At 45.0% G+C, this 13,160-nt stretch overlaps 1 protein-coding gene across 7 annotated transcripts in view; it reads left to right on the plus strand.

Moving 5' to 3' along the window:
• LOC117374323 (BAH and coiled-coil domain-containing protein 1) overlaps positions 1 to 13,160 on the plus strand; it is a 66,827-nt gene that overhangs the window by 42,603 nt on the left and 11,064 nt on the right. For 4 of the 7 annotated variants that reach the window (XM_033970402.2, XM_033970403.2, XM_033970404.2 and 1 more), the window contains 11 exons: positions 4,250 to 4,375; positions 4,581 to 6,785; positions 6,927 to 7,032; positions 7,123 to 7,319; positions 7,464 to 7,622; positions 8,398 to 8,657; positions 8,768 to 9,110; positions 9,301 to 10,224; positions 11,326 to 11,495; positions 11,565 to 11,701; positions 11,867 to 11,980. In XM_033970402.2, coding sequence (XP_033826293.1) covers positions 4,250 to 4,375; positions 4,581 to 6,785; positions 6,927 to 7,032; positions 7,123 to 7,319; positions 7,464 to 7,622; positions 8,398 to 8,657; positions 8,768 to 9,110; positions 9,301 to 10,224; positions 11,326 to 11,495; positions 11,565 to 11,701; positions 11,867 to 11,980 — 4,741 coding nt within the window. The remainder of the gene's footprint in view (positions 1 to 4,249; positions 4,376 to 4,580; positions 6,786 to 6,926; positions 7,033 to 7,122; positions 7,320 to 7,463; positions 7,623 to 8,397; positions 8,658 to 8,767; positions 9,111 to 9,300; positions 10,225 to 11,325; positions 11,496 to 11,564; positions 11,702 to 11,866; positions 11,981 to 13,160) is intronic. The other 3 variants (XM_033970405.2, XM_055223517.1, XM_055223518.1) reach the window with 3 other exon arrangements.

The raw sequence follows: 13,160 nt of genomic DNA on the forward strand, positions 1-13,160 counted from the left end.
TTCTCGCCTGACCCTTTACGCTACATTGCTCTAAATGCCATCACAACAAAGCATAGCACTCTTGGCCCATGCTGGCAGCCCTGCCTATGGATAGCTACAGCTCACAGTAGCAAGCAAGCAGATAAGCATAATATCTGCATAATAATAAAAACACTACAAAGGCTACGCAATGTCAGTGAACTACCCTACCTGTGCCACTTTAAAAAAGTAATAAGTGAAGAGCAAAAGTTCAGAGCTGTGTATGGGGGAAAACAGGAATTTACTCAAACATGCATGAATAACTCAAAATACAACTTCAAATGAATTAATGATGAAGGCAAACCACTATAACATGTAAGGGAAGCTCTTAAAAATACATTTAGCATATGATGGCACCTTTAAAATCACATTAATTATTTGTCATATTCTCAAAAACATATATCATAAAACAAAAATGCAGTCATACTATCAGTACGTAAATGCATGAGTTGTTGTTTTTCTAATTTCTGTGACCAGGTGTTCTTCTACAGTGGAACCCAGTGGGGAGTGTTTGTTATTTGTGGTCAGTGAACTGAGCTGCTCCAGTTGCTTGATGTCTCTCGTTATAAGGCGAGATCATTTCTATGTGCTGTTGGATTTGTTATACCACAGCATGCCCTGCAGTCACACCAAACTATTTCCTCTTTTTCCATTGTATCTATTATGTGTGACTTCTACAATGATATGAGATGAAACGCTAAATAATATCTATAGACAAAGGGAGTAGGAATGGCTTTGATAACAACCCAAACTCATTTCACTGGCTTTGTTTCTTTGACTGTATAGTTTTAAGGTGTCATTGTCAAGGTTTTCCTCTTGTTGCAGAGTAGAATAATATTAATAAGAGTGATGATGATAAAGCCAGGCCTAATAAAAGTAATGGAGGTGATTATGACTGGGATTATTACTTGCTTGGCAATGGAGGCTATTATCTCTATTGCAGTTTAATTGCATATAACACACTAAGAGCATGATTGAATCCAGACTGTTCATCAGCCACATTCAGCTGTTCCCTGCTCAAGATAATTGCATATTGTCTTTTTCCTGTTTTGCATAAAAAGCAAGTCATCAGAATGAGCGGCACAATTACGCAGCCTCTCGCCTCTTCTCTCCGGGTGTCAGCAGAACCCCACCAGCAGCAGCACCACTGGCTCCTCAGCTCAAACACTCCTTCTGTACGAGTGATTGGAAAGTGGCTGCTTACATGCAAATGCAAGATGGATTTTGTATTCAAAAATTGTTATTAAATCTTGAGTGCCTGGTACCTACCTGTCTAAAACAACAATATCTTTTTATTAGAAGCATTGCCAGTGATTAAAGGGCTAATTAAAGACATGCATATCAACAGGAGAAGTTGCAATAACCACTTTTCACAGACGACGTGTGCAGCAACACTTTCAGAGAAACAAAACAGGAGGGGGTGGCAGGATGCAGATTTGGATGCAAGAAAAAAACAAGGACAGATGTAGACTGTTTTAATGAATTTGAACTTGTTTTACTAAGCAATTGGATCGGGCAGACTAAATTTAACAATCTATCCCCATAACTGACAATAGAAAATTTGATAAATAAACTGCATATTAAAAATCTTGCAGTTTGCTTGTAGGCCCGAGACCAGCTGGCATGCGTTCAAATTGACTTCTTACTTTACTCTTAGACCAATCATAGCCATATCTGTGCCCAAACACACACACACACATCGCCTGTGTACACCTGTCTAATCCACTTCTGTTTGATAGGCCTTTCCAAGCCTATCTTCAGTTGTCCATCTTTCCTTGTGTGAGCTATTGCGGGCTTTTCCTTTGGTGGGATTTAAACAGCCCCCACCACCACACACATACACACATGCCTTACTCTCATGCCAGCCTGCATCTTGTCCTTTCAATTAGTTAAACCTGGAGAGATCCACCACAGCACACCACCCCTCCTCCAGCTAACGGCCCGTCTCCCGTTCTTATCCCAGGCTGTGTTTCGTTGCGTCTGTCAGTTTTTCTCAATTAGTAAATCTGACGGCCAGCTCAGTCTGCCCCTCCTCGCCTTTTGCTCTGCCTCAGTAATGCAGTTTGCCTGTCTCTCTATTCAGTAATAATATGGGTCTCATAAAAAGAGATACATATAACATGTCCAAGTAATCATTCATTCATAACCTCATTTTTTCATTTGATACAGAGCTTACACACAACTACTCATGTTCATACTTTTTTGGCACCAGTATATCTGCCACTTTGATCAATGTTAAGATCAGAGTGTTGCTAAAATGTTAGTAAAATGTTGCTAATGCTTTTAACACTAACATTATACACTGTAAATGCTGCTACTCTGTTTTGGCTAATGAGATCAGTTATAATCAAGATATTATTATATATTATTTCTACTGTATCATATGAATACAAACAAGTTCATGTCCTGAAGTGTCATTCACTTGCTGATGCTGCCTCCTGCATGTTGAGCTGGCATAATGCGCAGATGGGCAGCTGTGCAGTCAGCAGTGTGAGCTAAGACCCTGCTTGCATCGCCTGCAGCGGCAAAGACAGCGGCAGAAGCAGCAGCTCTCCTTGTCCCGCCAGATTAATGGCTGAATGGGCTCTGCCGTGCCCAGCAGTCCCCCTCTCGCCTCCCCATTGGAAAGCATGCTGAAACCGAGCGGGCTGGCATTATCGGGCACAGCCAGACCGCACTGTAAAAAAGGATTATGCCATCAATCGTCATGCTCACAAACAACATGCTGCTGCAGAAAAAGCCCCTCTTTCCCAGCTTGGATAAAGACTGGCAAGCTACGCTCTGCTTTCCTTCCTTCAAAAATCAGAAAAATGTCCAGTGTTAACAATAGACCCTCCCCTTCTTCTGCACAGATGAATTGACACGAATGAAGATTCATCACTGCAGAGAGACAAAGAGGGTTGAGGGGTGCTAGAAAAGGTACAAGGAATAAAATACAGAGGGTATGTAATTATCACCCTCTTGCCCTGAGCAGAAAGCAGCAGCCCCTGTGCTATTGTGGAGCTGTTTGGCCTCTGTGTGAATTTCATTAATTAAGACTGGAGGCAGCTCATACAGGAGGTCATTAGGCCCACTGCAACACTCCTCCCTCTCCTGAGCCATAGCAGCACCGGCCCCATTGTTCTAACAGCCTAAAGTGAGACATTCAACACTTGGAAAGGCTGTAAAAACATGGTTCACATACACATAGGGCCAGAATCTAGATCTGCACTTTCTGGGATTGCGGTTCGCCAACACAAATAAACCTGCATTTCATTTAGTGCACCAAGTTGTGATTTCTTCTGATTTCCTCTTCCATCTTCATTTGTGAAGTGTGTGAGTTGTTTTTGAGGCAAAGGTCAAAAGGGTAGACAGGTGCAGAGACAAGCAATCACAGACATGAAGTACCATAAGGATATAACTTAAGCCACATTTCCTCTGGGGTGGTACAGTGCCTGTGAGGCCCAACGTGGGGGATTTCCACTGACATAGTGAACTGTGCTGACCCATAACCCTTTCTGTACTGGTCAATGAGAATTCAACTGTTAATTAAGCCAGGTGCATTTTTACCATTTATATCCTTTTGCCATTAGTTGATATTGTTTTTGATGCTGACTTTGGTGCTGTCCTATCTTGTCTCTGACAGTTTGTCGAATGTCTGTCCACCATTTCCTGCATTTAGATCTATTACCTCACCTGTCATTCAATGACATTATGAAAATAAATTGTTACTTTCACCTTTAGTATGCAATATGTACTACCCTACATTCATATTTACTGCACAATAATTTTTATTTAATTGCAGAAATTGTTAAAAAGGTTATAAACAAATATACATGCTTGAATTCTCAACATTCACTTGACATTTCAACTTATTTGTTGATTTGTAAAGGTCGGCAGCTCCTCCCACTTTATCTCTGTAAACACAAACCTCAAATCCGTCTTTATTACTTCAATCATGTCCATGTGCCAGACATTGCCAGTTTTGGAGAGACAAGGCAAGGGCCCATATGTTTCTAAGGCATAACCACAATCCTATCCCCAAGACTGGGCTTGTCGTTTATTGTTTGCGCTCCAAACTCGGATCGGAAAGGCAAACATGACAGGCAGAGCTGGTTCTTATTTGCGTATGAACACCACCAGCTGCATAAGACCTGGGGGATTAACTGGGTTAGTTGGGATAACTGGTTTTCAATGCTTATTGTCTCATTTTATCAATTCCTTGTCTCTGCCCCCATCTCTGTGTACGCAGCAGCTCCAGGGTATCCACGGTTCTCAGGAAGTCTAGCCCACACGTTCCTCCCAATGAGCCACTTAGATCACCATGCCAACAGCGGAGTTCTCTACGGGCAGCATCGTTTCTATGACACCCAAAAAGGTGAGGCATTACCTGATCAAAATGTAATCAGACAGAAATAAGACATTTAAATCTAATTCATACAATATGTAATAGGGTGTAATTTGATTTGGGATATTGATATGAAGATGCCTCGAGACAATCTTGAAAGCTGGATAATGTAATAGCTTTATTGCCTTTTTCTTTTTTGTCTAATGCATTTGTCTTCCCTGGTCTTTGATTTCAGAGAACTTCTACCTCCGAGGTCTCCCATCTCAACCTCCTCTAATATCAGCCAATCATAGCCTCCCGCCAATGTCCAGGGCGGTATCAGGACACTCACAGGGCTCCTGTAGTCGAGACCGTGATCCAGGGGCAGGACAAGTTCTCCAGAAGGGACTTAAAGAGGGATCAGCCGAAAGAGGAGTTGTACCTGGGAAAGAGAAGGAGCGGTCCAGTAGCAAGCATGATACAAAGGAAAGGCAACAGCAGCAGCATCACAGTCACCATCTGGCACCACCCACACACCACCACCATCATTCCCACCCACATCAGCAGCACCCACAGTACCAACAGCACCCACTGCCCCTGGAAGAAGTCAACAGTCGGCCTTTGGAAAGACATAAATCGTCATTACCCATGGAGCACCCACAAAACATGGGGAAAACCCTCAGTGCCTGTTTGCACAATGGCAAAATGCAAAATGGAGATACAGGAAGTACAATGGGCAGGAGCTGTGGAGGGGAAAGCATCGGGGCAATGGGAGCTCGGCATATGGGACAGAGCAGTGGAAGTCGCTGCACCAAAGAAGGAGTCAGTGGAGGTATGAGAATCAGTGAACAACCTTCGGACTGTTTAGAAAGAGGACAGGCCCCTCTGCACCACACTCTACCCTACACTGTACCCCCTCCTCTGCACATGGGGACCACTACAGGAGCAGCACACCCACACTCCCATCCACACACACACTCACACACACACCCAGGGGGCTTCCACTGCCTCCAGCTCCACCCAAGTCACCCACACCACCCCCATCATTCCCATCACCACCCAGACTTCTTCTGCCCGCCCCCTCCAGCCCCTCTCTCCAACCCTGCTTCCAATGATAGGGGGCCAGCAAATGTGGGGAGACAACCAAAAGTCACAGGACCTACTTTTGTGCCATCTGTGGCAGACGGTAGTGACAAATCTAGTGGGCCTTTTCAGCTTGGTAACCCTGATTGCCAGGCAGTGGGTGGTGGTGGGGTTGGAGGGGGAGGAGGCAATGCCAAGGACAAGGTTTTAGAAAAGAATGGAGGAGGTGGGCACCATAGTAACTGGCAGCGAAAGCAGCAACAACAGCATCAACAACAGCATCCATACAGAAAAGCAGACAAGGCTCCAGACTGGCTACAGCCCCAGCAACATCATATCCAGTCCACACAGATGCCCCACCCCGCCCAGCAGCCTGTACCCCCACACCCCCAGCAGCACCAGGTAGTCCGCTCCCGCAGTGCTGAGTGCATCAACTCTGGGGTGGACATGGATGTGTTCAGATCTCCAGACCCAAAAACTGGACATGCCATGCCCCATTCTGTGAATACGTCTCCATTTAGAGACTGCTCTCACCAGGGACCCCCACCCAATGCCTCTCCACTAGGCAACAAAACTATGAGCCAGCACAATGGGTCTGTGCACAGCTCTGCTGTTGCACCAGGTGGGGGCAGTTGCTCATTACAGAGAGATGGCCAGAAGGTTGCTCGAATTCGCCACCAACAACATGGGCGCAGCGGACAAGATGCCCCTTCCCCGGCTGAATTGAATCAAGGGACGAGTCAAGAGATGAAAAGAAAAATGGATATTTCTCCTTATGGTTATCCTAATAACAGTGGGCAGCATCAGCAGCCCCCAGCATCACCCTGGAACATGAGGCCTTCTCATCACATGTCCAAACCAGAGGAAGAGCAGAGAAAGACCTACATGGAGTTAGGAAACGCAGTCAGGCCGCACACGCAGCAACAGCAGCAGCAGCCAGGCATGAACCTGCCTCCTCCACAACCTCCCTCTGCCCCACCTCTGGGCCCACAGCAACAGCCTGAGCCTCAGGCCCAAAGCCAGGGGGACAGCAGTGCCACTAAAGCTTTACTGAAGTACAGCAACCAGCAGACCATGCTCCCCTCTCAGAAGACTCCCTTTGGGGGTCTGGGAAGTCTCAAGTCTGCTGGTGGGAGCTGCACCCTGCAGGGGAACAAACACACATTGCCTCCAAGGAAAGGCCCAGTCAGCGATGGAGAGCGCTCCGACTGCAGTGGGCGCAGCAGGGAGCTGGGAGAGCCAGGCCATGGCGAGACAGAGGTGCGGCAGCCTCCAGTGGGAATCGCAGTGGCTGTAGCCAGGCAGAGAGATCCACCATGTCGCTCAGGAGACAGCCATCACAACAGTCGTCAAGGCAGAGTGCACCCCTCAGTCAAAGGTGAGCTCCTATCACATGAAAATGGCACTCATTACATTGTTTTTTTATTATAGCAAATCACAATGATTTTGTGATTGTTTTTTTATTTGATTTGTAGTGTGTAACATGAAACATAACAGTGAAACCAATATTTTCTCACAGGGGTCACCCGCTCCATGTATTCATCAGATCTCTCTACAGATGAGGAAAGAAAAAGGATGAATGGGGAACTCACTTGTTTGGACAGAGACAGAGATCCATATATCAGGTATTGAATAAAATGTTTATAATAGTAATTTTGAATTTATATGGTAGGTCTGAAATGCATAATGTTCACATTATTTTGTCATGCCTCCAGGGAAAATAAGGAAAGGGTGGAGTTTTCAAGGATGCATCCCCCCAACAGCTGTCATGGAGACCTGGGCTCTCATCTGATGGTCCCGGGTGGAACGTCCCTTCAGTCTGGCCAATTAGGAGATCCTGCTGCACATTCTGCTCATCACTGGATGCCAAGAACAGGAAGCCCGTCACTATGGATGACAGGACACTCTTACAGTAAATAATCCTTGTTAATTAATATTGTTTTTTTAATACCTCTATGCCTCTATGCTTAACATTATCACCAATGTAGAGCAGCAATGGTAAAATGAAAGCTGCCGAGATGGGAGCATTATTTAAATGTAATAATTTTTTGTTAAGCAGGTATTGGTCACAGCGCTCTGCATCAGAATCTTCCTCCAGGATTCTCTGCTGCGATGCCAGGCCCTCTGCAGCCTGTCCTGCCTCTACCCCAAGACCCCTCACAGCTGGTGGTCCTTCCCACTGAGCCAGCTGCTCACCCGCCAACACATCCCCTAGGTTTGTCATCACTTACATTGTTAATTGCTAGCCTTGGTATTACTGTAGAAAACATCACAAATTACTAGTTGTTCAGTCGAATAATTGGTTTATGGCATATTGTTCATACTTAATTTGAGAAGCAATTTTATTTGAATACTTTTATAGTCACCTTGCTCTCTTTTAGCCAACTAATTGTTGTACAGGGCATTCTTTAGTTGACCAAAAATGTCTTTAGTCAACTGCAGCCCTACAGAATACACATTAAGCATAATGTGTTTTTGAATATACAGTATTTGAGCCAATATTTTAGTCACGCAAGGAAAGTTGCACTGGGTCTCTCTCAGGGCTCTCACAGGCCCCTTTTGTGGTGTGTGCAGGTGGGACTTCTCAGAGCAAAGGTCACACTGACACTTTTCCACGGCCCAACGATGGGGCAGTTAATCTATTTCAGTCATCATCTGTATTTAATTATCGTTGTAGTTTCCATCATCTCTGCCAATTCTCAATGTTTTCCTTTTTTTCTGTACAAGTGTGGGATTTTTTGCCATCAGGGGAAATGTGGTTCTTCATAATCATAATTTATTTCTGAGTAGATTTGTGTCTTTGTATGGCAGTAAAATATTGTGATTTTCAAATGATCTATAATAGTTTTAGTGTTTTAAAGGGTGTTTGAAACGTGTGCAAAGAAAGATTATAGCCTGAAAAACGACCAATAATATTCCAAGTTGGGCATTTCTTTCTCTCAAAGTTAGCTCCCTTCATCACTTCTTCTCCCACTTCTCTTTCTCATTAGATGTGATGGAGCAGCCGGGACTATGGCCCCCTGTGTATGGTACCCGGGGTCCACCCTCCCACATGCAGCATCCCGCTGTGTACTCTCGCTCCCAGTTTCTACGGCAACAAGAGCTGTATTCTCTCCAGCATCCTCAGCTTCAGCACCCGCATCAGCACCAGAGCCACCAGCCACAACAGGCTCAAGGCCATGTTCAAGGCCAACCCCAGCAGAGGGCACTTAATATGGACATGCAGCATCAGTCCACTCACAATGCACAGGTGAACATGAAAGAGAACTATATAAAACTGGATTATTAATGAATATTAAAAACAATATATAAATCAAGTCTATTGTGTGATTGGGAATTAAAATCTTGTGTTTGTTACAGATTCAGAAAAGGCCAGATGAAACACCTGAACTGGAGGAACTTATCTCTGAGCCTAGGACGTCTAAACCGGCCAAGCCGTACTCGTATAACCCTCCAAGGAGGAACACCCCGACCCCGGGAGCCTGCCCCCCGCACATGTCTCCTTGTTGTCAGTCCCCATCAATAAGACCACATCCTAAAAGCACCCCCTCTACACCCTGCCCTGCACCCAGCCCTGCTGCAGCGGCTCTCCAGTCTCCTGCCATCAGCCCTGTACCTCCCCCCTTGTCAAAGAGGGCCGAAACCCAGGAAAAGAGTGCCGAAATAGAGCTGCCACAGGAGTATCCAGAATCACTAGAACCAGGTAGGCTGATTGGGCTATTACAATTGTTCGATAGTTTATCACTAAATACCAGAAAAATCAAAACATGGCTTATTTAATGTAATTAATTATTATTATCTGGCTAATTGCTGTATTTTTAGTAATGCAAATATAATGGCAGTATAATGTTATGTTAAAATGTTTTCTTTGTTTTGTTTTTTCCCTCTTTTAGACCTGCCTCCTGGCTATGTGTACCCAGGCATTGCCATTGGCTACAGAAATGTGCCCTCCTCTGAAGATGTGCAGCTGGCTGAGCCTGCAGACCTGGCTGCAGTCCAAGTGGAGCCTGTAAACCGTGCTCCCCAGTCTCTCACTAGTTTAGGAGAGGGACTGGAGTGTCAAGCTTTGGTCAGACCTCTCCAGGAGGATCTCTCACCTCAGAAACCTATGCAGGAAGTAGATGAAGATGTAGCTGAGGTCTTGAGGGAGAGAGAGAAAGTAGCAGAGGTAACAGCCCTTTATGTGGCTGCCGAGAAGGAGTTAACAGAACAAAGGCATGGTGACGATGAGGTGCTTCTTTGCCCCCCTGCTACAAGCCCGGTGTGCGAGGTTGCCTCCTGTCCGATCCCTTTATCCACAGAGGACAACGAAAGGCCACAAGCTGTCATCACCCTGGATGAAGAGGAGGGGGATGAGCCAGCGGAGGAGAGCCAGGTGGAGCTGGCACAAAAGGTCAACATGCCTGAAGAGCCGCACATAGGTCTGGCCTCCACCAGCGTGCCCAGCCCTTGCTCTGCTGCCCTGCAGGCTTCAGAGGCCCTGTCTACTGCTAATGCAGAGGACGATGAGCCTGGCATGGAGAGCGAGGCAGCTCCTGATGCCTGTGAGGAAGCACCATCTCCGGCCTCTGCCCTGAGCCCTCAGAGTACTCACATAGAAGTAATTCCTCACAAACCGCTGGTGCCATGCTACTGGAGTCTGGAGCTGCTGATAGCTGCAGCCTTCTGCACAGACGTCCCTCCATTCCCCCTGTTCCCCTTCAGTGCCCCGACAGCCTCCCCATCAGAGCCAAAGGCCCACGCTGGTATGGAGCTCCTGAGTGAGTTAGCCGATCTGGAGCTACAGCAGCAGAGGCAGAGCTGTGGGAAAAGCCCGGGTGAGGAGCACTCTTCTTTGTCTCTCTCTGCATTAACATATCAGCCGAACATACACATTTATCGTAGTTTAGCCCGTCTTTACCCTGTCCACTGAGACCGAGTCCCTCCGGCCCTTCTGGCCCCTCAGGCCTAGCCTCTGTCATACAACACACTCCAACACTGCTTTCCATGCTGGTCCACACGCCTCAGGTGGATTGAACATGTCTCTAAAGAATAGGCCTCTCCTACAGTAGTCCTTAGTGTGTTAAAGGCACTTTTATTTCCTAAAAAACCTTTTATAACGATGCACAGGCCCCAGAAGAGGCAGAAGAAATGTACACCTCCCTCTCCCCCTCACCCACTCTCTCTCTCTTCCTTACTGTCTTCCTAGGGGAGTTGTCTCTCCATCCTGCCACTGTTTGATCCACTCTACAGCTACTTTTAAAATACATACACGATAAGAAGTACATAGTCCTTAAAGATATCCTAAAAAAATAAATAAAAATTATATATATATATATATATATATATATATATATATATATATATATATATATATATATATATATATATATATATATATATATATATATATATAAATGTGAATGTACCATTTGGCTTTTGTTTTTTTTACTTATTGCTAAAATGTTTTGTGTGCTTACAAAATCTGTCATGTGTTTTTGTACCCGCGTGCATTGCCTGGTAATTAGACAGCCGCCATTGTTTTAAAGTGCCTTTAAAAGCTTCCTTGTTTTTCAAAGCATTGTGTATTTTTTCATGCAAAGGATGTTTTGTGTTTACCACAGCATCCTAATGCATTTAACCGCTCCCTAAAGAGACCTCTATAAAAAGAGTATCATCAACGCTTTTTGGGAGATCTTGTCTTCTCAAAGCAGTATTGTTGACAGCTCAGAGAAGTGCCACATAGTTGCAGCCAAAAGAAGTTGTAGAACAAGTAAAGATCAAGGTTTTTTTTTATGAACTTACTGATGTGCAGATGAGAGGTTTTGTTTATTTGTGAATTAAACATCATGCATTCATGCATGAGTTTGTGCTGTTCAACTATTACACATTTAATATAATGGCAGTAAGATTTATAACTCATAATTGTCTCATAACAGAAGAGGAGTTGCTGATGTTTGACCTGAGGAGCCTGGCAACCCTGGCCACAGCGCGGACCCTAGAGATGGGGCATCCAGAATCCAGAAGCTCAGGTTCAGAGAGGCATCTTCCAGCTCGAAGGATTTTTAATTTACGAAGGAAATGCAGCTGGACCCCTCGTAATGAACCAGTAAGTCTACAAGTGTTGGGTAGAGGTTTATTTTCGTACAAGAATGGCCACTAATATTATGTTCCACAGGTTTGCCCTGCCAAAGGTAGTGTTGAAACAATCGATGGTCCTGAGCTCACAATGCGTGTGAAGTTGGCAGAGCTACAGCGGCACTACAAAGAGAAACAGAGGGAACTGGCCAAGCTTCAGAGGAAGCATGATCATCAGTGAGTATGATTATACTGTTGTGGGCTGGCATGTCATACCCTATTAGCAGCATTCAATGGCAAAAGCACTTTTTAATGACAGCACTTCTCTTTGTTAATACCATAAGCTATTTTTTGTGTCGCTAAATGTGTGTTTCTCTGTACTTTTTGCTTGCATGTAAACAGGAAAGAGGAAACACCTCGCAGCCCAGCAAGGCGTGGCCCAGGTCGCCCAAGAAAGAGGAAACCTATGTCGACCTTAAGTTCACTGTCCTCAAATGATGGACACAGAAAAGTCAAGTGAGTATCACTGAGCCCATCCAGTGGCTCATAAGGCTCTCTCTAACTTTGTAAAACATAAACTATGGGATTAAAAAGGAGATAGGAAAGCAGCTAAAACATTTAAGAGTATGTAAGAAAGTCTACTTGTGACTACTCTCTACCAACTGTACATGCTCACCAGGTGTTCACTAAGGTTATCTTCATGTTTGATTTATTGGCCATGTTAACATTAAAGTGCCATTTTAGGTTAAGGGAAACTTGTGTTGACCTACTTGTTTAGGGCAGACTGTAGGTTTTAGTAGACAGAACACGGGATTTGCAGTACTGTCTCCTGTAATCTGTGTCACACATAGGAATGTGACACACCAGCAGGGTCTCCAGGGGTCTGCAGGATACTATCACCATCAGACTGTGCAAGCAGTCTCAGATAAGATGACATTTAGTGCTGTCATCTAACACTTGAGCTCTATAACAATTAACAGATTTGAGTCAGGCAAAGAAAAGCACAATTAACAGAGTTTCAAAAGCAATGATACAACTTGTGGCAGCTGAACATCTGTTGTCCACTCAGGGAGCTACTTCAGAGGGATGTACAGGTGCTTAGGGGATAAAGGTTTGCTGTCAGGTTTCAATTAGCAATGTCATCAGGGTTTTCTAGAGATTAGTTTGCAAAATGTCACCTCATAGTGATGTGTCCCTCTGCTATTCCCTGGTGGCTCTGGGCTGCAGTCTACAGTGTTCCCAGCTGTTCCTCTGCTATGTCACCTCCACCCTCTCTCCAGCCTGTAGGCTCTACCCTTGGTCTCAGCCAGGCCAGCCATGGTCCAAATAGAGAAGCAACACACATAACCAGGAAAAGTATAGTATACTCAGTAGTATTATCTGCTTTGTTCATTTATCTGTAAAATCACTCACTAGATGGCAGGGTTTGTGCCATGGGTTGACTGTGCTCATGAACCTGTTGAGTATGACATGACGTTTTGAGAGAAGGCGCAGACAGGCAGTCTGGGGACTGATTAGCCTCATGTTGAGTTACATGGCAGGGTTATGTAAAAGCATGTAGTGCCGCAGCTCATGTCTCTACAACTGTGGAGCTTTGATGGAGGGCAGTGGGCCAGTGTATAACTTTACTCTTTACACGTCTTATTTTTACTGTCGTCTGTGTAGAAGAAAGCGATAAATTTAAGCCTGCCTGTGC

This window comes from Periophthalmus magnuspinnatus, chromosome 8, assembly GCF_009829125.3.
Source record: "Periophthalmus magnuspinnatus isolate fPerMag1 chromosome 8, fPerMag1.2.pri, whole genome shotgun sequence".
Lineage (NCBI taxonomy): Eukaryota > Metazoa > Chordata > Actinopteri > Gobiiformes > Gobiidae > Periophthalmus > Periophthalmus magnuspinnatus.